General features: G+C 41.7%; 1 protein-coding gene across 1 annotated transcript in view; it reads left to right on the forward strand.

Annotated features, from left to right (window-relative positions):
• Positions 1-26,372, forward strand: part of LOC134342562 (zinc finger protein 107-like) — a 70,355-nt gene extending 43,983 nt beyond the window's left edge. The window contains exon 2 of the mRNA XM_063040854.1: positions 19,672-26,372. Within this exon, the coding sequence (XP_062896924.1) occupies positions 19,672-23,237 (3,566 nt within the window). The 3' untranslated portion in view covers positions 23,238-26,372. The remainder of the gene's footprint in view (positions 1-19,671) is intronic.
• The last annotated feature ends 279 nt before the right edge of the window (positions 26,373-26,651 follow it).

Consider the following 26,651-nt stretch of genomic DNA (forward strand, 5'->3'; position numbering starts at 1 on the left):
AACCGTGGAATGATTGACTATTCTAGACGGGTTGTTTGAGAATCTCAGAAACTGCTGATCTCCTGGAATTTTCACGCACATAGCCTCTAGAGGTTACAGAGGATGGTGTGAAAAACAACAAAAAAAACATCCAGTGAGCAGCATTTCTGTGGGCGAAAATGCCTTGTTAATGAGGTCAGAAAAGAATTGCCAGACTGGTTGACAGGAAGGTGACTGTAGCTCAAATAACCACATGTTATTGATAGCTTTGCGGCCAAGTTTGCAGACAATATGAAGACTGGTGAGGGAAGGGAGGTACTTTTGGGGAAGTAGAGAGGCTGCAGTAGGACTTAGAAAGATTGGGAGAATAGGCAAGGAAGTGACAGATGGAATACTGTGTCAGGAAGTGTATGGTCATGAACTTTGGTAGAAGAAATATAAGGGTAGACTATTTTCAAAATGGAAAGAAAATTCAAAAATCTGAGGTTCAAAGGGACTTGGAGTTCTTGTTCAGGATTCCCTGAATGTAGTTTGCAGGTTGAGTTGGTGGTGAGGAAGGCGAATGCGATGTTAGCATTCATTTTAAGAGGACTAGAATATAAAAGCAAGGATGTAATGTTGAGGCTTTATAAAGCACTGGTGAGGCCTCACTTGGAGTATTGCAAGCAGCTTTGGGCCGCTTAACTGACTTTATACTTTATTGTCCCCAAACAATTGGTACTAGAACGTACAATCATCACAGCGATATTTGACTCTGCACTTCACACTCCCTGGATTACAAATATTAAATGTTAAAAATATTTAAAATAGTTAAAATTAGTAAATATTAAAAATTTAAATTATGCAAACATTTGTAAATCATAAATAGAAAATAGAAAAATGGGAAGTAAGGTAGTGCAAAAAAACCAAGAGGCAGGTCCCGATATTTGGAGGGTACAGCCCAGATTTGGGTCAGGATCCGTTCAGCAGTCTTATCACAGTTGGAAAGAAGCTGTTCCCAAATCTGGCCGTATGAGTCTTCAAGCTCCTGAACCTTCTCCTGGAGGGAAGAGGGACGAAAAGTCTGTTGGCTGGGTGGGTTGTGTCCTTGATTATCCTGGCAGCACTGCTCCGACGGCATGCGGTGTAAAGTGAGTCCACAGATGGAAGATTGGTTTGTGTGATGTGCTGCGCCGTGTTCACGATCTTCTGCAGCTTTTTTCGGTCTTGGACAGGACAACTGCCATACCAGGTTTTGATGCACCCTAGAAAATTGCTTTCTACGGTGCATCTATAAAAATTAGTGAGGGTTTTAAGGGACAGGCCAAATTTCTTTAGCTTTCTCAGGAAGTAAAGGTGCTGGTAGGCCTTCTTGGCAGTGAACTCTGCTTGGTTGGACCAAGTCAGGTCATTTGTGATATTGACCCTGAGGAACTTAAAGCTTTTGACCTGTTCCACTTGCGCACCACTGATGTAAATTGGGTCGTGCAGTCCACTACTCCTTCTGAAGTCAACAACCAATTCCTTCGTCTTGCTGACGTTGAGGGATAGGTTATTGTCATCGCACCATGCCACCAGGTTCTTAATTTCCTCTCTGTACTCAAACTCATCATTACCCGAGATACGGCCTACAATTGTTGTGTCATCAGCAAACTTATATATTGAGTTTGAGGAAACTTGGCTACACAATCATGGGTGTACGGTGAGTACAGCAGGAGGCTGAGAACACAACCTTGTGGGGCACCGGTGCTTAGAGTGATTGTAGAGGAGAGCTTGTCCCCTATTTTTACAGCCTGGGTCCTGTCTGTGAGGAAGTTGAAGATCCAGCTGCAGATCTGAGTGCTAAGGCCCAGGTTCCGGAGCTTAGGAATCAGTTTATTTGGAATGATGGTATTAAAGGCAGAGCTGCAGTCAATGAAAAGGAGCCTTACGTATGCGTCTTTATTCTCCAGGTGTCTAAGGAGGAATGTAGGGCCAGAGAGATGGCATCTGCCGTTGACCTGTTGCTCCAGTAGGCGAATTGCAAAGCGTCAAGGTTGACCGGTAGGCTGAGGTTGATGTGTGCCATAACCAGTCTCTCGAAGCACTTCATAGCAATTGATGTCAGAGCCACAGGTCGACGGTCATTCAGGCATGCCACCTTGCTCTTCTTCAGCGCTGGGATTATCGTTGCCTTCTTAAAACACGAGGGGATCTTAGACTGAAGCAAGGAGCAGTTGAAGATGTCAGCAAACACTCCAGCTAGCTTGCTCGCACAGGCCTGGAGAACCCATCCCGGGACGCTATCTGGGCCGGTCGCCTTCCTTGGATTTATCTTCAGGAAGGCCCTTCTAACGTCCTCATCGGTGACGATGAATCTCAATGCCACCACGTCTGGTTCATCCGGAGGGAGCAGGACGCTCCTCTTCTGTTCGAATCTTGCGTAGAATACGTTAAACTCATCAGGAAGAGAAGCGCCACAGTTATTGATATTCCCAGCCTTTTCTTTGCGCCCAGTGATCTCATTTAGACCCTGCCATAGTCTACTGGCATCCCTTTGGCTAGCCTGGGCTTCCAACTTGGCTCGATATTGCCTCTTGGCGCCCTTAATGGCTTTCTGGAGTTCATGCCTGGATTCTGTGTAGCGACTGGTGTCCCCGGACCTAAAAGCCGCAGCTCTAGCCTTTAAAAGGGACTTTGAGATTGGAGAGGGTTCAAAGAATGTTCATGAAAATGATTCCAGGATTGAAAGACTTGTTCTGTGATGATCATTTGATGGCTTTGGGGCTGTGAGTATTGGAATTTAGAAGAATAAGGTAGGAGGTAACCCTTGGTAATTTTTAAGGTAAGGACATGTTCAGCACAGCTTTATGGGTCAAAGGGCCTGTATTGTGCTGTAGGGTTTCTATGTTTATAATAAGGGGTGACCTCACTGAAACCCATCAAATATTGAAAGGCCTCGATGGAGTGGATGTGGAGAGGATGTTTCCTATGGTGGAGGAGTCTTAAGACCAGAGGACACAGTCTCAGAATTGAGGGGTGTCCTTTTAGAGAACAGAGATGAGGAATTTCTTTAGCCAGAGGGTGGTGAATTTGTAGAATTCGTTGCCATAGGCAGCTGTGCAAGCCAAGTCATTGAGTATATTTAAGACAGAGTTTGATAGGTTCTTGATTAGTCAGGACGTGAAGGGATATGGGGAGAAGGCAGGTGACACTGAGCGTCATAGGAAGTCATTCCTGGCTGTGCCCATCAAACTTTACAACTCCTCCCTTGGAGGGTCAGACACCCTGAGCCAATAGGCTGGTCCTGGACTTATTTCCATCTGGCATAATTTACTTATTATTTAATTATTTATGGTTTTATATTGCTATATTTATACTCTATTCTTGGTGCAACTGTAACGAAACCCAATTTCCCTCGAGATCAATAAAGTATGTCTATCTATCTATCTCTTGAGGCTGAGAGGGAAAATAGATCAGCCATGATGAAATGGCGAAGCAGACTCGATGGGCCAAATGGCCTCACTCTGCTCCTATATCTTATGGTCTTACAGAACAACAGTGGTGTGCAGAAGAACATGTCTGAATGAGCATGTTGAACCTTGAAGCTGATGGGCTACAGCAGCAGAAGACCAGTAACATACACTCAGTAGCTACTTTATTAAGTATGGAAGGTTTATCTGCCACTGATCCACCTCCATACTGATAACTTGCATTAGAACACAAAGTGGTACAACACACTACAGGCCCTTCCACACACAATGTTGTGCCGACCTTTTAACCTACCCTAAGATAAATCTAACCCTTCCCTCCCACATAGCCCTCCATTTTTCTATCATCCACGTGCCATTTTAAGAGTTTCTTATATGTCCCTAATGTATCTGCCTCTACCACCACCCAGCAGAGTGTTCCACAAATCCCCCATTCTCTGTTGGAGGAAAAAAAAACTTTGTGTACTTCCCAAGAATCACCTTAAAGTAATGCCCCCTCATATTATTCGTTTCTACCCTGGGAAAATGTCTCTGGCTATCCGCTTGATCTATGCTTTTTGTCATCTTGGACACCTCTCTTAAGTCACCTCTCATCTTCCTTCACTCCAAAGAGAAAAGCGCTAGCTCACTCAATCTATCCTCATAAGACAGGGGTCCCCAACCATTTTTTGCATTGCGGACCAGTTTAATATTGGCAATATTCTTGCGGACCAGCAGTCAATTACGTTGTGTTTACTCAGAAAAGACTACAATGACCATGAAGCCTTGCGCGGGCACCAATGCGTATGCGCGTCGTGACCTACCGATTTCCTCTCTTCCCCCCCGCAGATCCTCTTTCGCGATTCTGTACGGGAGGGCGGTGGTGGTGTTAATCACGACTGGAATATAGGTGATAAGTGGCTAATACACTTGATTTCGTTTCTAAAAGGGTTTATCTAACGAATTTAATATTAAACACAGCGCATATTTTCCTCGCATGAATATAGTGTAAGTTAACTATCAGGGAGCTTGAAGTAAGTGTTGAACGAACTTCCAGTAGAAGTGGCAGAAGCAGGTTCGATATTATCATTTAAAGTAAAATTGGATAGGTATATGGACAGGAAAGGAATGGAGGGTTATGGGCTAAGTGCAGGTCAGTGGGACTAGGTGAGAATAGCGTTCGGCATGGACTAGAGGGGCCGAGATGGCCTATTTCCGCGCTGTAATTGTTATATGGTTATATAAGTGAGTCAATAGCATCATAACATTGGATATTAAACACATAGCACATATTTTCCCCGTATGAAGATATAAAATCATTGCAACACACCAATATCGCTGAATCAGTGGGAGCCCTGGGCTTGTTTCCCTGCAACAAGATGGTCCTATCGAGGGGTGATGGGAGACAGCGATACTCAAAGGGGGTTCCTTATGTCCAGTCTATTCCGCAGTTTAGTTTTCATTGCATTCATTGCAGAGATACGTTGGTAATGGAAACAACGTTTTCAGTGCTTTCGTGGCTATCTCAGGATATTTAGCCTTGACTTTGATCCAGAATGCCGGCAGAGATGTTATGTCAAACATACTTTTCAGCCCGCTGTCATTTGCAAGCTCGAGGAGTTGATCTCCCTCCTGCGCTGACACGGATGATGTGCGGGTAATGACCTTGCGTGCGTTCAAGTTCAACAGTGGGCATGACAGGGAATGAGGCAAGGTGCAGCTGACTCCTATCGCCAAATCATATGGTTTCCTCGCGGCCCGGTAGCGCATGCTTTGCGGCCCGGTACCGGTCCGCACTGTGGTTGGGGACCGCTGTCATAAGGTATGGTCTCTGATCATTCAGCATCATGGTAAATCTCCTCTGCACCCTCTCTAAAACTTTCACATCCTTCTTTAAATGAAGTGACCAGAATAAAACGCACTATGCCAAGTGTGGTCGAAGCAGGGTTTTATAGAGCTACGACATTACCTCATGGCTGTTGAACTCACTTTCGCAATAAATGAAGGCTAATACATCATATGACTCCTTAACAACCCTATCAACTTGTGTGGAAACTTTGGGGGATCTATGGACATGGGCCCTAAGATCTCTCTGTTCTTCTACACTGCTGAGAATCCTGTCATTAACCTTGTATTCTGCCTTCCAACGTGGTCACTTCACTCTTTTCCAGGTTGCGTTCCATCTGCCACTTCTCAGCCCAGCTCTGAATTCTGTCAGTATCCTGTTGTATCCTATGACAAATTTCTACACTATCCATAACTCCATCAACCTTTGTATCATCTACAAACATCCTAACCGACCTTTCCACTTCCTCTTCCAGATCATTTATAAAAATTTCAAAGAGCACGGGTCCCAAAATAGCTCCCTGTGGAATGCCAGTGATCACTTTCTGCCTTCTGTGGGTGAGCCATTCCGTATCCACCCAGCTTCCTTGGATTCGATGCCTCCTGACTCTGAATGAGTCTACTATAGGGAACTTCTCTCAATCAGTTGAGGGCAGCATTCCCTTCGCCCATCATCACTGCCCTCAACCGCATCTCATCCATTTCATGCATGTCTGCCTTCACCCCATTCTGCCGCTGCCCTTACAGGGATAGGGTTCCTCTTGTCCTCACCTACCACCCTACCAGCCTCCACGTTCAGCACATAATTCTCCATAACTTCTGCCACCTCCAAAGGGACCCCACTACCAAGCAATCTTCGCACCCCCCCCCAACTCTCTGCTTTCCGCAGGGTTCGCTCCCTACGTAACTCCCTTGTGCATTCGTCCCTCCCCACTGATCTCCCTCCTGGCACTTATCCTTGCAAGTGGAACAAGTGATATACCTGCCCCTATAACTCCCTCACTACCACTCAGGGCCCCAAACAGTCCTTCCAGGCAAGGCAGCACTTCACCTGTGTCTGTTAGGGGTCATCTATTGTATCCAGTGTTCCCAAGTGTGGCCTCCTGTGCATCGGTGAAACCTGATGTAGATTGGGAGACTGCTTCACCGAGTACCTTTGCTTTGTCCACCAGAACAAGCAGGATCCCCAGTGGCCACCCATTTTAATTCCTATTCCCATTCCCGTTCCGATATGTCCATCCATGGCCTCCTCCACTGTTGGGATGAAGCCACACTCAAGCTGGAGGAACAACACCTTGTATTCTGTCTGGGGAGCCTCCAACCTGATGGCATGAATATCAATTTCTCAAACTTTCGGTAATTCTCCCCCCCCCCCCCCAATTCACGATTTCCCAATCCCTTTTCCCTCTCTTACTTTGTCTCCATGCCTGCCCATTGTCTCCCTCTGGCGCTACTTCCCCACCTCTCCCCCCCATTCCTCTCTTCCATGGCCTCTGTCTCCTGTGAGATTTCCCCTTTCTCCAGCCCTGTGTCTCTTTCTCCAATCAACTTCCCAGCTCTTTACTTCATCCCTGCTACTCCCAGTTTCACCTGTCATATTGTGTTTCTCCCTCCCCTCCCCACATCTTTTTAAATCATTTTCTTTCTCTCCAGTCCTGCCAAAGGATCTCAGCCCAAAACGTCAACTGTACTTTCCTCATAGACACTGCCTGGTCTGCTGAGTTCCTCCAGCATTTTGTCTGACTATCCCTGGAAAGACTAGGCTTCTCTAAATGCTCTTAAATCCTGTCTCTGAGATTCTCCTCCAACACCTGAGGGCCACAGTAGTGTAGCATGATACTATTAAACCTCATGGTGTTTCAGAGCTCAGAGGTCAATTCTAGCGTCTTCAAGTTTGTACATTCTTCCTATGACCACACGAGTTTTTCTCTCAGTCCAAAGACGTACAGGTTAGAAGGTTAATTGGTCATTGTAAATTGTCCTGTGATTAGGCTAGGGTTAAATAGGTGAGTTGCTTGGGGGGGGGGCGTGGGTGCAGCTCATTGGGCTGGAAGGGCCTGTTCTGTACTATATCTCTAAATAAAAAATAAATACATAAACTTGCCCACCACTGATGTAAGACTATAATTCCCAGGATTATACCTCTTGCTTTTCTTGAACAAAGGGATAACATTTGCCACCATCCAATCATCTAGTACTACTCCTGTGGCCAGTGAAGACACAAAGTTCTTTGTTTGGTGAATGTCTGGATCTGGGTTCTGATCTGTTCCCTCCTCAGTAATAGTGCAGGAATGTCTTCACCACATGGGCTGCAGCAGTTTAAGGTGATTTCTTGTTAGAATCTTGGTGGGAGCAAATGCTGTCCTTGGCAAGGATTTACACAAAATGGTAAAATAAATGAAAATAAAATCTATGTAACCAATACCCTAAATTTTTTTGGTGGAAATTATAATCTTCATGCGAAAGCGACCTCTGTGGACTGTGTTTCAAAGGGTTTCAAAAGTATATTTAATGTCAGAGAAAAGTATACAATATGCATCCTGAAATTCTTTTTCTTTCACAGTTCATAAGTTCCTAATGCCATTAATTATTGTCCAAACCCGGCCATTGTTTTTGAGTTCAATAGAATTCCCTGTTGTCGTGTGAGTCAGTTTAAGAGTCATTTGTCCAGCGCAGTGGTATTCCCACTAAATGATCTTTAGGTCTTGTACACATTTTAAATTTTCAGTTACATTCCAATGTATTTGAAGAAAATTACTATTTTCTGTAATTTCCGTGTAATGCATTTTTATATTGGTCTATAAAATTTCACGGGATTGAACAAACTGATAAAACATCGGTACAATGCAGCCAAGTTTAGAATCAATCTTTCAGTACATTTAACTATTTTAAGAAATTTTGATTTTTTTTTAACCATTGGGGATTAATATCCTTGTAATTTTTTCATTTAAACTCAATTCATTTACAAATGTTCTTCAGATTAGAGCACAAACACCTGCAGTTAAAAGATTTTTTTCAAGTTCAGATTTATTTGACACATGCACATCGAAACATAGAGTGAAATGAGTCGTTTGAATCAAATCATCAAGGATCTTGCTGGGGGCAGCCCTCAAGTGTTGCCATGTTTCTAGTGCCAACATAACATGTTCACAACTTACTAACCATAACCATACATCTCTGGAATGTGGGAGGAAACACATGTGGACATTGGAAGAACATTTCAAGGGCATCACAGTAGTGTAGCAGTTAGCGCTATGCTATTATGGAGTTAGTTAAGTATACTATGGAGTTAATTTCTGGCACCATTTGTAAGGAGTTTGTATATTCTCCCTGTGACTTCGTGGGCTTCCCTCTGAGTGCTCCTGGTTCCACCCACAGTCCAAATACGTACCAGTTAGTAAGTTAATCGGTCATTGTAAATTGTCCTGTGAATTGGCTAGTGTTAAATAGCTGGGTTACTGGCCAGTGTGTCTTGTTGGCCGGAAAGGGTCTATTCCACACTGTGTCTCTAAATAAATAAATGTACAAACTCCTTACTGACAGCAGTGAGAATTGAACCCTGATCTTATAGATGGCAATGTAAAGCATTGGCAAGATTAACATAAACAACAGGAATTCTGCAGATGCTGGAAATTCAAGCAGCACACATCAAAGTTGCTGGTGAACGCAGCAGGCCAGGCAGCATAGCTAGGAAGAGGTGCAGTCGATGTTTCAGGCCGAGACCCTTCGTCAGGACTAACTGAAGGAAGAGTGAGTAAGAGATTTGAAAGTTGGAGGGGGAGGGGGAGATCCAAAATGATAGAAGACAGGAGGGGGAGGGATGGAGCCAAGAGCTGGACAGGTGATTGGCAAAAGGGATACGAGAGGATCATGGGACAGGAGGTCCGGGAAGAAAGACGCGGGGGGGGGAACCCAGAGGGTGGGCAAGGGATATATTCAGAGGGACAGACGGAAAAAAAGGAGAGTGAGAGAAAGAATGTGTGTATAAAAATAAATAACAGATGGGGTACGAGGGGGAGGTGGGGCATTAGCGGAAGTTAGAGAAGTCGATGTTCATGCCATCAGGTTGGAGGCTACCCAGACGGAATACAAGGTGTTGTTCCTCCAACCTGAGTGTGGCTTCATCTTTACAGTAGAGGAGGCCGTGGATAGACATGTCAGAATGGGAATGGGATGTGGAATTAAAATGTGTGGCCACTGGGAGATCCTGCTTTCTCTGGCGGACAGAGCGTAGGTGTTCAGCAAAGTGGTCTCTGCTTTCTCTGGCGGACAACACCTACTATTTGCTAATGTTACTTTTAATCTCTTCATCTAAATCATTAATCTTAATCATTAGTCCTCAGAGGCGTGCGGCTAATAAGGCAATAACGATAGAGCTGGGCTTGAGTTTGTGAAGTGTGGTGGGTTTTTGAGTAGTCCCATACTTTAACAACATCATGCTAACCCAGGTCACGCGAGGAAAAAAGCTCAGCCTTATTTTATATCTGATATCAAATATTTTGCACTGTGTCTTTGGCACGCGACTTTGTAACCTTGTGTTAGAAGATTTTTTTTGTATTAATTGGAGACTATAATAGCGGTTCTATAACTTTATAGAGTGATTTTTACAAATCCACATATTTGAGTGCTCAAGGTAAATAGCAGTTTTCTTCTTGGCTTAAGTTCTTCAATACTCTGGGCCTAAATCCACATCAAGTAGTATTACTGGACTACTTGCCGTTTACAGAATAATTGTACTGTTTAGCATAGAAGATAAAATTCAGCAGAGTAGCATTACTTCCAGTGACTGAAGCTCAATTTAGCTTTTGTTCTTTGCTTGTATCAGAGGATCTTATTAAAATTAAACTTTTTCAAACAATTTAATTGTCCAAGAAAGTGTGCTTGATTGAATTCTTGTGCTAACTTGAAGTAGTGTTGGTTAAAAATCTGAGTAGATTGCAGCTGTGATCTGAACAGCTAACCTTGGCTGCAGCTGAATTATTTTTACGGTTTTTATATTTAACTCTGCAGAACTATCATTCCAAGAAATATTGCATCTTGCCCAAGAATTTTTAGGAAAAAAGAAGGAAATTGAGTCTCGGGGTCTATTTTTTGTTTTATTGATCAGTTCTCTGTAACTTGGTCTTTCTTGCCATCCTACCTGGCTCAAAGGAAACTGATTTATTTTGTGGCATTTATTTGTTTATTTAGAGATACTGCATGGGTACATGCACTTCCGGCCCAGCGAGCCCATGCTGCTTGATTACACCCATGTGGCCTTTGGAATGTGGGAGGAAACCCATGCGGTGATGGGGAGAACATACAAACTCCTTACAGGCGGTGGCGGAAATTGAACCCAGGTTGCTGGAGCTGCAAGGCGCTACAACCAATACTGTGCACGTCAGTGTCCTTTTCAGTAAACTGTGTCGAGCTCAGTAAACTTCTGGATAAGAGCCATGCAAAGTTATCCAACTTTTACTTTCTTATTGCCCCCCCCCCCCAATTGGTATGTGGTGAACCCGTAGCCATTTTTTTTCCCCCTTTTAAAACCTATTCGCAGAAATTCAGTTCACAGATGGCTGTGAAGGCCAAGTCGCTGGGTATATTTAAAGTGGAGGTTGATGGGTTCTTATTAGTCAAGGTGTTAAAGGTTATGAGGAGAAGGCAGAAGAATGGGGTTTAGAGGGATAATAAATTGGCCGTGATGGAATGGTGGAGCAGACTCGATGGGCTGAATGGCCTAATTCTGCTGCTATGTCTTGTGAACACTGATCATTTGTACACACGCTCAAAAAGGATCATTAACTCATAAAAGGGATCTGACTAGCATCTTAAGTTGCACAAGCAAAACCTCCTTTTTATTTGCACACTGCAAGTGAAAGCCTTTTATTATGCTTCACACATTAAAGGGCTGTGTGGATATAATTTGATTTCTACTCAACAATGCTTGCTGTTCTGTCAGCACTGATGTTTCAATCTGATCTTCCTCTGGTAACATGGCAGCAGCAGTCACTTTATTTTCTGCTTGGCTGTGGTCCAGTGAATGTGCAGCATTGCTTAGTAATCACTGCCCTGCTCAGTTAACCGTATGATTCTGCGAATGATGCAATGTTTGTTAATGGACAGACTTGCCCTTGCCTTAACTGTTTGCCAGATGGTGGACTGGAAATGCCAGTAACATGGCATCTGAACGCAGCAGTCTACCAAAATTGCTCAGTCGACTAGATGGTGAATTCACATGTTAGTGAAGAATTATATCAAGTGTTCTTGGTTCGAAAGTTCTACTATCACTCCTTCTATGGCCTGTATCTTTGAGAATTGATTTTAAAGTTCTCTCACTTGTTTTTAAAGCTCTTAATGATGGAAACATAGAAAACCTACAGCACAATACAGGCCCTTCAGCCCACAGAGTTGTGCCGAACATGTCTCTACCTTAGAAATTACTAAGCTTACCCATAGCCCTCTATTTTTCTAAGCTCCATGTACCTATTCAAAAGTCTCTTAAAAGACTCTATCGTATCCGCCTCCACCACTGTTGCCGGCAGCCAATTCCACGCACTCACCACTCTTTGCATGTAAAACAAAAACTTACCCCTGATATCTCCTCTGCACCTACTCCCCAGCACCTTAAACCTGTGTCCTCTTGTGGCAACTATTTCAGCCCTGGAATAAAGCCTCTGACTATCCACACGATCAATGCCTCTCATCATCTTATACACCTCTATCAGGTCACCCCTCATCCTCCGTCGCTCCAAGGAAAAAAGGCCGAGTTCACTCAACCTATTTTCATAAGGCATGCTCCCCAATCCAGGCAACATCCTTGTGAATCTCCTCTGCACCCTTCCTATGGTTTCCACATCCTTTCTGAAGGGAGGCGACCAGAAGTGAGCACAGTACTTCAAGTAGGATCTGACCAGGGTCCTATATAGCTGCAACATTACCCCTCAGCTCCTAAATTCAATTCCAAGATTAATGAAGATCGATACACCATATGCCTTCTTAACCACAGGGTCGACCTGCACAGCTGCTTTGAGCGTCCTATGGACTCGGACTCCGAAATCCCTGTGATCCTCCACACTACCAAGAGTCTTACCATTACTACTATATTCTGCCATCATATTTGACCTACCAAAATGAACCACTTCACACTTATCTGGGTTGAACTCCATCCGCCACTTCTCAGCCCAGTTTTGCATCCTATCGCTGTCCCGCTGTAACCTCTGACAGCCCTCCACGCTATCCACAACCCTCCAACCTTTGTGTCATCAGCAAACTTACTAACTCATCCCTCCACTCCTCATCCAGGTCATTTATAAAAATCACGAAGAGTAAGGGTCCCAGAACTGATCCCTGAGGCACACCACTGGTCACCAACCTCCATGCAGAATATGACCCGTATACAACCACTCTTTGCCTTCTGTGGGCAAGCCAGTTCTGGATCCACAAAGCAATGTCCCCTTGGATCCCATGCCTCCTTACTTTCTCAATAAGCCTTGCATGGGGTACCTTATCAAATGCTTTGCTGAAATCCATATACAGAACATCTACTGCTCTTCCATCATCAATGCGTTTAGTCACATCCTCAAAAGATTCAATCAGGCTCGTAAGGCATGACCTGCCCTTGACAAAGCCATGCTGACTTTTCCTAATCATATTATACCTCTCCAAATGTTCGTAAATTCTGCCTCTCAGGATCTTCTCCATCAATCTACCAACTTCTGAAGTAAGACTCACTGGTCTATAATTTCCTGGGCTATCTCTACTCCCTTTCTTGAATAAAGGAACAACATCTGCCGGAACAACATCCAATCCTCCGGAACCTCTCCCGTCCCCATTGATGATGCCTAGATCATCGCCAGAGGCTCAGCAGTCTCCTTCCCTGCCTCCCACAGTAGCCTGGGATACATCTCATCCAGTCCCGGCGATTTATCCAACTTAATGCTTTCCAAAAGCTCCAGCATATCCTCTTTCTTAATATCTACATGCTCAAGCTTTTCAGTCTGCTGCAAGTCATCACAAGATCCTTTTCCATAGTGAATGCTGAAGTAAAGTATTCATTAAGTAGCTCTTCTATTTCCTCCGGAACTCTGATCTGGGACTGGAGTTCATCACAGGATCGCTTTCGTTTTATAACGCTGCTCGACCTCTTAGATCTTCTTCCAACAGTCTCTTAAATTTAAACGATCTCCCTCATAAGATATTTGGCAGGTCAGCTTTTTTGAACTGCGCTCCTAAACTGTGGAATCCAATACCTAAAACTATAAGAAATGCAGACTCGGTTGATAAATTTAACCGCCAACTCAAAACCTATTTATTTAACCTTGCTTGTAACAAACAGCTTTGTGTCTTTTATTTTCATGTTTATTTTTATTTTTTATTTTATTTTTATATTTGTACTTTATTCCATTGTAAAGCACTTTGAACTACATCATCTATGAAAAGTGCTCCATAATTAAAGTAGCTGTTATTATTAAAATTCTGGGCAATAGGAATGATCTTTCAACTTTTAGAATAAAAATACTTGAAACAATTCTTTACTAACTTGTGAACTTCAATTTGTTGGGGTACAGAATGAAAGTTTTTTTTTCCAATTCTCTCCCTCTTGTTTGAATTCAAATCGAATGAGAGAGCACAATCTTTTGATATGGCACTAAGACCTGTGTGACTTTTCTGTATAGCTTATCAGTTAGGTTTTCCTTAATCAGTATTTTTATGAGTTCAGTTTGTTTAATGCACTGCTTCAAACCAGACATACTGGTAATCCTTTCAAAAGAATCAAAATTTGGAAAAATCCCAGTGCTCTGTTGATGTATAAGATGCTCTGCTTTGTGATTGCTGCTCACCTTAACTTCCAGGTCTATTAACAGAATGGCAAAATCAAAGTAAATTTATTATTAAATTGGGTTTGAGATATAATGGGTTGAGAGGAATGATAAATCAGCCTTGATGGAATGGCAGGGCTGACTCGATGGGCTGAATGGCCTAATTTTGCTCCTATGTCTTGTGATTTTATATACTACCTTGAGATTCATTTTCTTGCAAGCATTTACAAGAAAATAAAGAATTAAATGGAATTTATGAAAAGCTCTTCATAAAGACTGACAAAGCACCAATGTGCAAGGCAAACAATTGAGCAAATTTGAAAATATCTCTCCAAAAAGTTTCCAAAGTAGGGCAAGACCAAAACATATGAGTTAAAGAGGCTATCTGCCCCGAACATCTATCACAGAAAGGATTAATATGCGAGTAAAAACGCGCTAACTTATCTTTGGACATATGTGCTCTATGAACCACTTTAAATTGAATTAGGGAATGTTTAGCACAAATAGAGGAAGTATTAACTAATTGTAAAATCTGCCCCCAATCATCCACAGAAATGGTAAGCCCCAATTCCTGTTCCCAATCTACCCTAATCTTATCAAATGGAGCTTTCCTAAGTTTCATAATAATATTATAAATCATAGCCGATGCACCTTTCTGACATGGATTAAGGTTAATTATCGAATCTAAAATATATATAGGAGGAAGCATTGGAAAGGAAGAAAGTATAGTACTTAGGAAATTTCTAACTTGTAAATATCTAAAAAAATGTATTCTTGATAAGTTATATTTATTAGATAATTGTTCAAAAGACATAAGGGAACCATCTAAAAATAAATCCAAAAACCGTAAAATACCCTTAGTCTTCCAAGTTTGAAAAGCGCGATCCGTAAAAGAGGGAGGAAAAAATATGTTACCTAAAATAGGAGTCGCTAACCCGAATTGATTAAGATCAAAAAATTTTCTGAATTGAAACCAAATGCGCAAAGCATATTTAACTATCGGGTTAGAGACCTGCTTAAGGCGTTTTGAATCAAAAGGAAGAGAGGAACCTAAAATAGAGCCAAGTGTATAACCCTGAACAGATTGTAATTCCAATGCTACCCATTTAGGAATAGATAGTATGTCCCGGTCAAGTAACCAAAATTTCATATGTCGAATATTAATAGCCCAATAATAAAATCTAAAGTTAGGTAATGCTAAACCTCCATCTCTCTTAGCTTTCTGTAAATGTATTTTACCCAGTCTCGGATTCTTATTCTGCCAAATAAATGAAGAAATTTTAGAGTCAACTTTATCAAAAAAAGATTTAGGAACGAAAATTGGTAATGCCTGAAACACATATAAAAATTTTGGCAAAAAAAACATCTTAACTGCATTAATACGACCAATCAAAGTTAAATATAAGGGAAACCATTTAGATGAAAGTTGAGTAATATGGTCTATTAATGGTAAAAAGTTAGTCTTAAATAAATCTTTATGTTTACAAGTAATTTTAATCCCAAGATATGAAAAGTAATTATTAATCAATTTAAATGGAAATTTATAATATAAGGGAAGATGTTTATTAATCGGAAAAAGTTCACTCTTACTAAGATTTAATTTATAACCTGAGAAAAGACCAAATTGTGCTAATAACTCTAAAACAGCAGGAATGGATCTCTCAGGATTAGAAATATATAAAAGTAAATCATCAGCATAGAGTGATAATTTATGGGACTTTAATCCCCGAGTTATCCCAGTAATATTTGAAGATTCTCGAATAGCAATTGCAAGAGGTTCTAATGCAATATCAAATAATAGGGGACTAAGAGGACAGCCTTGTCGAGTACCACGAAAGAGAGGAAAAAAAGGTGAGTTTAAGGAGTTAGTACGAACCGAGGCTACAGGGGAGTGATATAACAGTTTAATCCAGGATATAAATTTCAAGCTAAAATTAAACATTTCAAGCACCTTAAATAAATAAGGCCATTCTACTCTATCAAAAGCTTTCTCGGCATCTAAAGAAATAACACACTCAGGAACATTTTGTGAGGGAGTATAAACGATATTTAACAATGTACGAATATTATAAAAAGAGTAACGACCTTTAATAAAACCCGTTTGGTCTTCCGAAATAATAGAAGGAAGTACTTTTTCTAGTCTATTTGCTAATAACTTGGAAAAAACTTTAGAATCAACATTTAATAAAGATATTGGTCTATAAGATGCACATTGAGCAGGGTCTTTATCCTTCTTTAGTATTAAAGAAATTGATGCTCTATTAAAAGATTCCGGAAGTTTACCAAGTTTCAAAGAAGCCTCAAAAACCTTATAGAGCCAAGGAATCAATAAAGAAGCAAAACATTTATAAAATTCAACGGTAAACCCATCAGGGCCAGGAGCTTTCCCCAGATTCATAGAAAAAATAACATTCTTAATCTCATCCATTGTAATGGAAGTATCTAATAAAGAAGACATATCCTGTGAAATCTGAGGGAAGTCTAACTTATCTAAAAAATCATTCATATATTTAGAATCTCGAGGAGACTCTGATTGATATAAAGAAGAATAAAAATCGCAAAAGGTTTGATTAATCCCCACATGATCCAATATCAATCGATCATTTTGGTTATAAATCTGATTGATTTGAGATTTAACATAATTAGATTTCAATTGATTAGCCAGCAGCTTGCCAATTTTATCACTGTGAACATAAAAATCACTTCTTGTTTTCTTTAATTGGTTTACAATCGAGGACGAGAGTAGTAAACTGTGTTCCATTTGAAGTTCAGTTCTTTGTTTGTATAGCTCCTCAGAAGGAGCCATAACATATTTCTTATCAATTTCTTTAATCTTGTCCACAATTGCCATCTCCTCCTGCTTCTGTTTCTTCCTCAAAGCAACGGAATACGAAATAATCTGACCCCGAATATAGGCTTTAAAAGTGTCCCAAAGAGTGTTAACCGAAATATCTTCTGTATGGTTAATTGTAAAAAAAAAGCTCAATCTGTTCATTCATAAAATTAACAAAGTCCGAGTCCTGAAGCAACAGCGAATTAAAACGCCATTGTCTATTGTTTGGTATATTGGCCATAATTTTAATAGAAAGCTTAAGTGGAGCATGATCCGAAATGGTTATAGAATCATAATCACATTTAATCACTGAAGGAATGAGACGAGAATCAATGAAAAAATAATCAATTCTTGAATAGGAATGATGAACATGTGAAAAGAAGGAAAAATCTTTTTCCTGAGGATGCAGAAAACGCCAAATGTCCGTCGACCCAGAATCAGAAAGGAAAAAATTAATCAAATTTGCAGATTTATTAGGTAAAGTCCGTAAAGGAGCCGAACGGTCCAAAGCTGGAGATAAACAGGTATTAAGATCTCCGCCCCAAATCAATGAAAACTCGTTCAAATTCGGAAACTGATCAAACAATGATTTATAAAATTCCGGACAATCCATATTAGGAGCATAAACATTAACCAAAACTACTTTTTTATTAAATAGTAAACCACTAACCAGTAAAAATCTACCATTCGGATCAGAGATAATATCCTGTTGTATAAAAGTAACTGAGGAGTCTATAAAAATAGAGACGCCTCGAATCTTAGCATTGGAGTTCGAATGAAATTGTTGTCCCTTCCAAAATTTGAAAAAACGTAGTCTGTCCCCCCTCCGTACATGGGTCTCTTGTAAAAATAAAATTTGTGCTTTAAGTCTCCGGAACACTTTAAAAACTTTTTTCCTTTTAATAGGATGATTAAGACCATTAGTATTCCAGGAGACAAAATTAATAATAGACTCCATAAATCCTAAAGTCAACCCATAACAAGGAGGATTGACAATAGGCGCGAAAAGTGCTCCATAATTAAAGTAGCTGTTATTATTAAAATTCTGGGCAATAGGAATGATCTTTCAACTTTTAGAATAAAAATACTTGAAACAATTCTTTACTAACTTGTGAACTTCAATTTGTTGGGGTACAGAATGAAAGTTTTTTTTTCCAATTCTCTCCCTCTTGTTTGAATTCAAATCGAATGAGAGAGCACAATCTTTTGATATGGCACTAAGACCTGTGTGACTTTTCTGTATAGCTTATCAGTTAGGTTTTCCTTAATCAGTATTTTTATGAGTTCAGTTTGTTTAATGCACTGCTTCAAACCAGACATACTGGTAATCCTTTCAAAAGAATCAAAATTTGGAAAAATCCCAGTGCTCTGTTGATGTATAAGATGCTCTGCTTTGTGATTGCTGCTCACCTTAACTTCCAGGTCTATTAACAGAATGGCAAAATCAAAGTAAATTTATTATTAAATTGGGTTTGAGATATAATGGGTTGAGAGGAATGATAAATCAGCCTTGATGGAATGGCAGGGCTGACTCGATGGGCTGAATGGCCTAATTTTGCTCCTATGTCTTGTGATTTTATATACTACCTTGAGATTCATTTTCTTGCAAGCATTTACAAGAAAATAAAGAATTAAATGGAATTTATGAAAAGCTCTTCATAAAGACTGACAAAGCACCAATGTGCAAGGCAAACAATTGAGCAAATTTAAATAAATACTGCTGAGAACATGAATTGTAGAGGCCTTGAAAGTGAATCTGTTTTAAAATGTATTTAAAGTGTTCGTTTTAAAGTACAGTTAGCCCTCCGTATCCGCGGGGGTTTGGTTCTGGGACCCCCCGCGGATACCAAATTCCGCGGATGCTCAAGTCTTGTATATAAAATGGCGTAGTATTTGCATATAACCTACGCACATTCTCCGGTATACTTTAACTCATCTCTAGATTACCTATAATACCTAATACAATGTAAATGCTATGTAAATAGTTGTTATCCTGTATTGTTTAGGGAATACTGACAAGAAAAAAAAGTCTGTACATGTTCAGTACAGACGCAACCATCGTAGCTGTTCTGAGCAGTGACAGTGGCGAAAAGCGAAAATAGCGTTCAGCGTTTGTTTTGCTGTCAGCAAAACAAACACTCAGCATCAAGCTGCCATAGCTTTGAACTGCGTGAGATTTTCGCTGCGATTGACAGTGCTGCAATGATTGCAGAAAAGTATGACTTTAATTTTGAAAGGGCACGTAAGTTTAGGGCAGGTTTGCAGGATGTCTTGAGTGTTTGCAAAGAACTGTATGATAGAAAAATGCACGAACCTTCCAGTGTGCTCACTGTCTTCCCGATTTTGGTAAGTGAAACTACAATGTACTGTACATGCATTATTTCTCCTTGATATAGGCTGTGTATTTATCATATAATTCCTGCTTTTACTATATGTTAGTGTTATTTTAGGTTTTATGTGTTATTTGGTATGATTTGGTAGGTTATTTTTTGGGTCTGGGAACACTCAAAAATTTTTCCCATATACATTAATGGTAATTGCTTCTTCGCTTTACTTTCGGATAGCGGGGGAAACCTGTACATTGGAAATGCTATGTAAATAGTTGTTACACTGTATTGTTTAGGGAATAAGAAGAAAGAGAGAACTTCCAGGTTTTTTTTTCCGATTCCGATCCGCGGTTGGTTGAATCCGCGGATACAGAGGGCCGACTGTATATGCCAAATCTTGTTTGTGCTTGCTGGCTGGCAGCATCTGGTAAATTGTTTCTTTTGGTTTCTGTTTGCAGGTTCTGGTGGCTTGGAGTTTGCTGATGCAGGCGACAATGGTGATCTTCCCCCAAGCTGCAAAAGACTCAAGGTTGAAAAGGATTTCCAGACGGCTGCCCAAGCAGAATCTACTGCCAGACCACCCAGTGTTTCCCATCGCGATGCCCCCTTTCCCCAGACAAACGGCTTTGTCAGTCAGAGTCATCTGGAAGCCAGCATGGAAGTTACACTGGAAGAAGACTGTAGTCTTGAGGAATCTTCCTTGTACTGTGAAAGTCTCAGCCAAACCAAAGTACCGGGTGATGAGGAACTGTACAAATGTTCGTACTGCAGTTACACTGCTGAGCAGGCGGACAAATTGAAGCATCATTTCCTGATTCACGAAGGCCAGAAGGCATCACAGTGTGTCGAAGAACCTGACCAGTCCCAGAAACGGCCAGTCGAGTGCACTGGCTGTCACGTTGCCTGCAATCATACGATAGCCCCAGCTCGGCACTCGAACCAGCCTTCAACGGAAATAAAGGGTGGCGCAGTCTCGGGGAAACCTGTGTCCTTGCAAGCAGGTAATACCTCTGCCGCCGTGGGAGGAGAGAAGAAATTTTACAACTGCTCGTATTGCAACTACACATCATCACTAATGGGGAATCTACAACGCCATATCCGCATTCACCTTGGAGAAAAGCCCTTCAAGTGCGACCAGTGTTACTATGCGACCGGCCAGTCAGGGAACCTGAAACGGCACAAGCTAATCCACACCCAGAAGAAGTCATTCATGTGTAACCAGTGTGACTATGCTTCCGTCCAGATGGGTAATCTCAAACGGCACATGCTGACACACTCGAGGAAAAAGTGCTTCAAATGCGGACAGTGTGAGTACGAAGGGGAAAGTATGGCTGATTTAATGAGGCACAAGCAAAACCACAAAGATGACAAAGGGTTAATGGACAGTCCACAAGCAGACACAGTCGAGGTGAAGGAAATTAGTGAGGACAAGCCTTATAAATGTTTGTATTGCAGCTACGCCTCGCCGCTGCTGGGGAACTTGCAGCGGCACACGCGCATCCATCTGGGGGAAAAGCCCTTCAAATGTGACAAATGCAGTTATTCTTCTTGTCAGATGGGGAACCTCAAACGTCATCTGCTGACGCACACGCGTGAGAAGATGCTCAACTGTCGCCATTGCGGCTACGTCTGTAGTAATGTGATTGATTTGAGGCAGCACAGACAGATTCACGTTAAAGACAAGCTGTCACGAGATGAGGAGAAACCTCCAGTGAGCAAGCAAAGTACCAGCAATCCAGTCTCAACCGAGCCAGCCCAAACAGGCGCCGGGGATAAAAAGCCTTACAAATGTTCATATTGTGATTATACGTCGTTATTACTGGGGAATCTCCAAAGGCACACCCGAATTCATCTTGGAGAGAAACCCTTTAAATGTGACCAGTGTGACTATGCAACCTATCAGTCTGGGCACCTCAAGAGGCACAGACAAACTCATATGCACAAAAGGTCACTCAAGTGCCGCTTGTGTGACTGTGTCTGTGGTAACTTGACGGAACTTAAGCAACATCAACAAGAGCACACAACCAACAGCGCAAGTGGGGAGAAGAAGCCTTATAAATGTACGTACTGTAATTACGTGTCGTCCTTATCGGGGAATCTCCAGAGACACCTGCGCATTCACCTGGGAGAAAAACCCTTCAAGTGCGACCAATGCGAATACGCGTCTCACCAGTCCGGAAACCTCAAGCGGCACCTGTTAACACACACGCGGCCAAAGTCCTTCAAGTGCGGCATCTGCTACTGTACGTGCGCCAGTGCAGAGGAGCTCAGGGACCATAAGGAGGGTCACATCAAGAAAGAGTCACTGGCGTGGGAGGGGAGTGAGAAGCCTCAGGAGCTCTATACCTGTAAGCTGTGTAGTTTTGTCTCAGAGTATCCGGGTCATCTCATGAGGCACATGAAAACTCACAACGCAGAAAAGCCGTACAAGTGCCACTACTGTTCATACGCCACAGTGCAGCAGGGTAATCTCAAGCGGCACATATTGATCCACACCGGGGAAAAGCCCTTCCAGTGCGACGAGTGTAGTTACACCTGTAGCCGGATGGAGAATCTGAAGCGGCACAAACAAACGCACTTGGAGAAGGCCTCGCCAGACGAAGGCGAAGGCAGCAGCTTGGCAAAATCTGAGAAATCCTTTCCTTGTGAGCTGTGCGATTTTAAAGCACGGTACCCCAGTATCCTTGCGAGGCACGTGAAAACTCACGTGGATGTGGCCGAGAAGGTAGAGGGGGCCCAAAGGAATGGGCCAGATATAAAGCCCTTTAAGTGTGACTGGTGCACTTACTGTAGCAGCAGTGCGACGAGCTGGAAAGCGCACGTACAGAGTCACCTGAGCAATGACACGGCATCAGAGCACCAGGAGGAAAGCAAGAGCGAACCTGCCCCGAAAGATTTCTCTTGCAACCTGTGTGACTTCATTACCCAGTACCCAGATGACCTAATGAGGCACATTAAAACACACAACATGGACTCCGTACGCAATGATCCCCAGACCCCTTCTGCTGAGGTACATACAGGTAAAGATAGTAGAAACATTTTCTCGTGTAAGTCGTGCAATTTTGTTACCCAGTACCCTAACCATTTCATAATGCACATGAAAACGCACATGAAAACTCTCAGCACTAGCAATAGTGAATACCAGTGTTCTCATTGCAACTACAGCACCAAGCAAAGTGGCAATTTCAAGCGTCACATCCAGATTCACTTGGGTATAAAGCCATATAAATGTAAAAAGTGCAGCTATGCTTCAATTAACTTTGCAAACTTGAAGAGGCACTTACAGACCCATATCAAGCAAGCGTCTGACCAAACTGATTCCTCCTCATCCAATACGTTTGAACTTTTCCAACAGAGCATAAAAACGGAGAGCGAGGATGATCCCTGCTCGCAGGAAGAACGTCTTGAAAATGATGACAAGTGGCCCAGCTGTAGAAATTTGAAATGGAAGAGACAGTATAAATGCTCTCAGTGCTTTTACAAAAGTACCGAGCTGGGAAACCTCAACAGACACATCAGGAGTCACAGAGGAGAAAAACCCTTTAAGTGTACTCAGTGCGATTATGCTTCCACCCAGATGGTCAACGTTAGGCGGCACCTTCAAACGCACACAGAAAAGAAGTCCTTCCAATGCACCCAGTGCAAGTTTGTGTGTGAGAGCAGAGTGGCCCTTAAGCTCCACAAGCAGAGTCACGAGGCGAGTGCGGAGATAAAGCAGGAGGGGGAGAGTGAAAGTAGCATTAGCAAAGAACAGAAAGTCTTCACTTGCAAGTTGTGTAGCTTTGCCTCTCAGTATCAGAGCAACCTCATAAGACACATGAATATACACAACTATAAGAGGCCATATAAATGTTCACAGTGTAACTACGTCTCTGCCCAGATGGGCAATCTGAAGCGACACATGAGGAACCATCTCCAGAGTGAAACCTTCCAGTGTGAGCAGTGCAACTATTCATGTGCTTCCATGACTAACCTCAAACGACATACCAGGGTTCACACAAGTCAAAATCCGACCGTAGAATAAAGGGAAATCTTGCGTTGGAAAGGTCAACGAGCCCACGGTTCAACAAGTTAAATTGTTGTGATGGGCAGCATTCAGAATCTTAGAGCACTGATGTAGAACCTGTCACTTCTCCCAGTGATGGCCATGTGCGGGCACTCATGCCTCTTCAGTGCCAGCAATTACAGAGTCTAATGGGCCTCAATAGGGAAAAACAAACATTGGGGAGAGCTTTACAACGATACTTGAAATCACTGTAAATCTTAAAAATGCATTTGTGAACATAAGTTCTGTTTGAACATAGCACAGTGGAGTTTTCCCTGAAGGTCTCTTTGGGGTGTACACCTGTTTTGCTTTTTGGTAAATTCCAATTAAGAAGGTGAAAATCAGAGGCCAAACTTTCAGACAACTATCAAACTTAAGTTGCTCTATGAGGAGGAATTTTACTCAAAGTGATTGGTTATATTAAAACAAGAAAAAGTATAATAGCATTCATACTATTGTTAAATTTGGGCATATGGGTCCAGGAGGGAAGCTGATTTTTTTTTCCATCCACATCATTGCTTTAAGTTTAAGATGATGTAAATAGGCATTAACAGGTAAATAACCAACTGATTGTACATTAGCAGATAAGAGTGACTGCAGATCCATAATCTAGCAGTGATCGCTGAACAGCTATGTAGACAAAGCTGTCCTTGAATTTAATTTCCTTGTGGGGCTGAGCCTTTTTCTTTTGGCTTCCCAGGAATCCTACAGTAGCTTTACACTGGGGTTGTTGATTTAGTTTAAATTTGAGCTGTGTTCAATCACATTAAATACTAAAGCATGGGTTGTGATTTTTTTTGATAATTTATATATTTAGTAATAATCAGAGAAAATTCGTTATTCTGTGTTTCTGAATTTCATCTCAATCTGTTACTCTACCAAACAACATATAAGTTCATTGATCCACTTGATCTGTTCTGATTGTGTCATTGATACTTCCTTTAAAACTTCCCTGTGAATTATAAATATAACCAATTATCCCAGGGGGTTGCCGACCTGAGGCTCACAGACTCCTTGATTAATGGTAGGGGGTCAATGGCGCACAAAAGGTTGGGAGCCCCTGAATTAGCCAGTGTGGATTTAATTCCCTAAAAGTGGATCCAGCCTTGGTCGTAATAGAACTTGAACAACTCTAGTTTCATTCTGACTTCACCAGAAGTGGGATATCTACTTCAGAGAATGAGACCAGAAAACCCGCTTGATCTAGTTGTAGTGCAGGGTTTCTCTTTAGTGGAATATCACTGTGATGTGCAACATCCCACCATTGTGGGAAATGATGTGGTCTGCAGATTTGAAACTCCAAACTTGGTTGCTGCAACACTGCAGAAAGCAAGGTGACTGTTAAACTGGAAGCAGATTACATTTTAGGTTTGAATGGTCTTGGAATAAACTGAACAAGTTCTCTGGCAACTAGCACAGGTACTTAATGTCATTTTTGGGTAATGTGTTCAAAACGTCCCAGTCACCTACTTTGTAACTGGATATGTGTAAATATCTCAGGTATGGTATATCTCCATAACACTCTCGACATGGACAGTGTGTCAACTGGATCTATAAAGGCAAGATTTTATTTCTTCTTCTTCTTAAGCCCATCACTCCAACTGGGGCATAGGCTGCTGACAGCAGCTCACCTCACCAAAGTCTGCTGTCCTGGGCCACTCTTTTAGTCTTTCAAGGTGTAGCCCACTGAAAATCTTTCCTCTCCCAGGGGTGAGGTCTTTTGGCATTTCTGCATCTCCAGCTTTTTATGGGATGGAGTTGCTAGTCCCATGCCCAACCTTCCTCCTTTTGCAGTCAGGCTTGGGACTGTCCATGGCGGAGTTAGGATTTCATTTTCCCAGTTGAATGTTGAAGCAAGCTCTGTCCAAAGGTGCTGACCATTTAGATTTGGAGCCAGTGCATCCAAGGCAAAGGTGAAGAGCTGGTTTGATACTAGAAGAGTACAAAATGGCCTCTGTCACCTCCAACCACTTGTCAAATCTATATATGTCAGATCTGGGTCACATCGACTTGACTTAATTAGTTATTACTTTGGAGAGACTACTTGACCTGAGCAGTTCTAGAATTTTCAGATTTGTTCAAATCAAGGTTGGATCCTAATCGGTCTGTCCTTGATTTGAGATGGCGGTGAGTCAGGTTCATCAGTGCAAATGGACTCCAGTTCACCATGGGTCAGTCAGGGTCATCTTAGGCTTAAGGGTCAGTAAGAATGGCAATGTCAACAATGTTTGGATATCAAAGCAATGAATGAATAAACTTATTTCCCTCACACGTGACAAGCTCTTTGCTTTTGGAATTATGCCTGGGGGAACCACAATTCTCATACCTTTCTTAAAAGGAAATACAATCTTATTTTCTACGTGATTAACTTTACTCAGTGTTAAATGGGTGCCACGCTAGCGCAGTGGTTAGTGTGACAATGTTACAGTTCGGGACGTACTGGGGTTCAGAGTTCAATTCTGGTACTGTCTCGTACATTCTCCCCATGAATGTGTTGGTTTCGGCCGGGTGCTTCAGATTCCACAGTCCAAAGACGTACGAGTTAGTAGATTAATTGGCCATTGTAAATTGTCCTATGATTAGGCTAGGGTTTCTGTGCAGTGTAGCTCGTAGTGCCTGAAGGGTCTGATCTGCACCATATCTCTAAATAAAAAAGGCAACTAACTGTAATATCGCAGCAGGAATATTATCAAACCATGTGCTGAAGATCTATGGCCTGTCGTCTCAGCAGTGCCAATACACAGGCTTGGGTAACATAAAATTATTTAAATAAAATGAAATTTGAAATACTTTGGAAGCACTGGTTGAATATGTTAAAAGTTAGCAAAATAATGCTTTAGTCAGTTAATCAGAATCAGGTTTGATATCACTGGCATGTGTCATGAAATTTGTTTAGCAGCAGCAGTACATATTTTAAAAAATTATCAAATACAGTAAGAAATACACATTAAGTTAAATAAGTAGTGCACAAAGAGAGCAAAACAAACAATGAGGTAGTGTCCGTGGGTTCAGTGGGTTCATGGTGCAGGGGAAGAGGCTGTAAAGTTTCACTTGTCCACTCACCAAGAACCTTATTTAATAATTATACAAATTTTATTCAACATGAAATTTTAATGCCACTTTTTAACTTCCTGTAACTCTGAAAGAAATAGATTTTCTTAAATTTTGTTGTTCTGTCCGTCCAGTTTTTCCCTTCCTTTGAGTTAGCTTCCATCAACGGTTCTAAGCACTTCGTGATGCATCACAGTAACACTGATACATATTGAGACTGTCAAACTTAGAAAAATATTTTTTTCCCTCATTGAAACCTACAACAATGTTACTGATTGTGATTACTTTGCAAAATGCTGGAAGTACCCAGGAGGGAAAATAGCCAACATATAATCACATTCA

This window comes from Mobula hypostoma, chromosome 2 (genome assembly GCF_963921235.1).
Source record: "Mobula hypostoma chromosome 2, sMobHyp1.1, whole genome shotgun sequence".
Lineage (NCBI taxonomy): Eukaryota > Metazoa > Chordata > Chondrichthyes > Myliobatiformes > Myliobatidae > Mobula > Mobula hypostoma.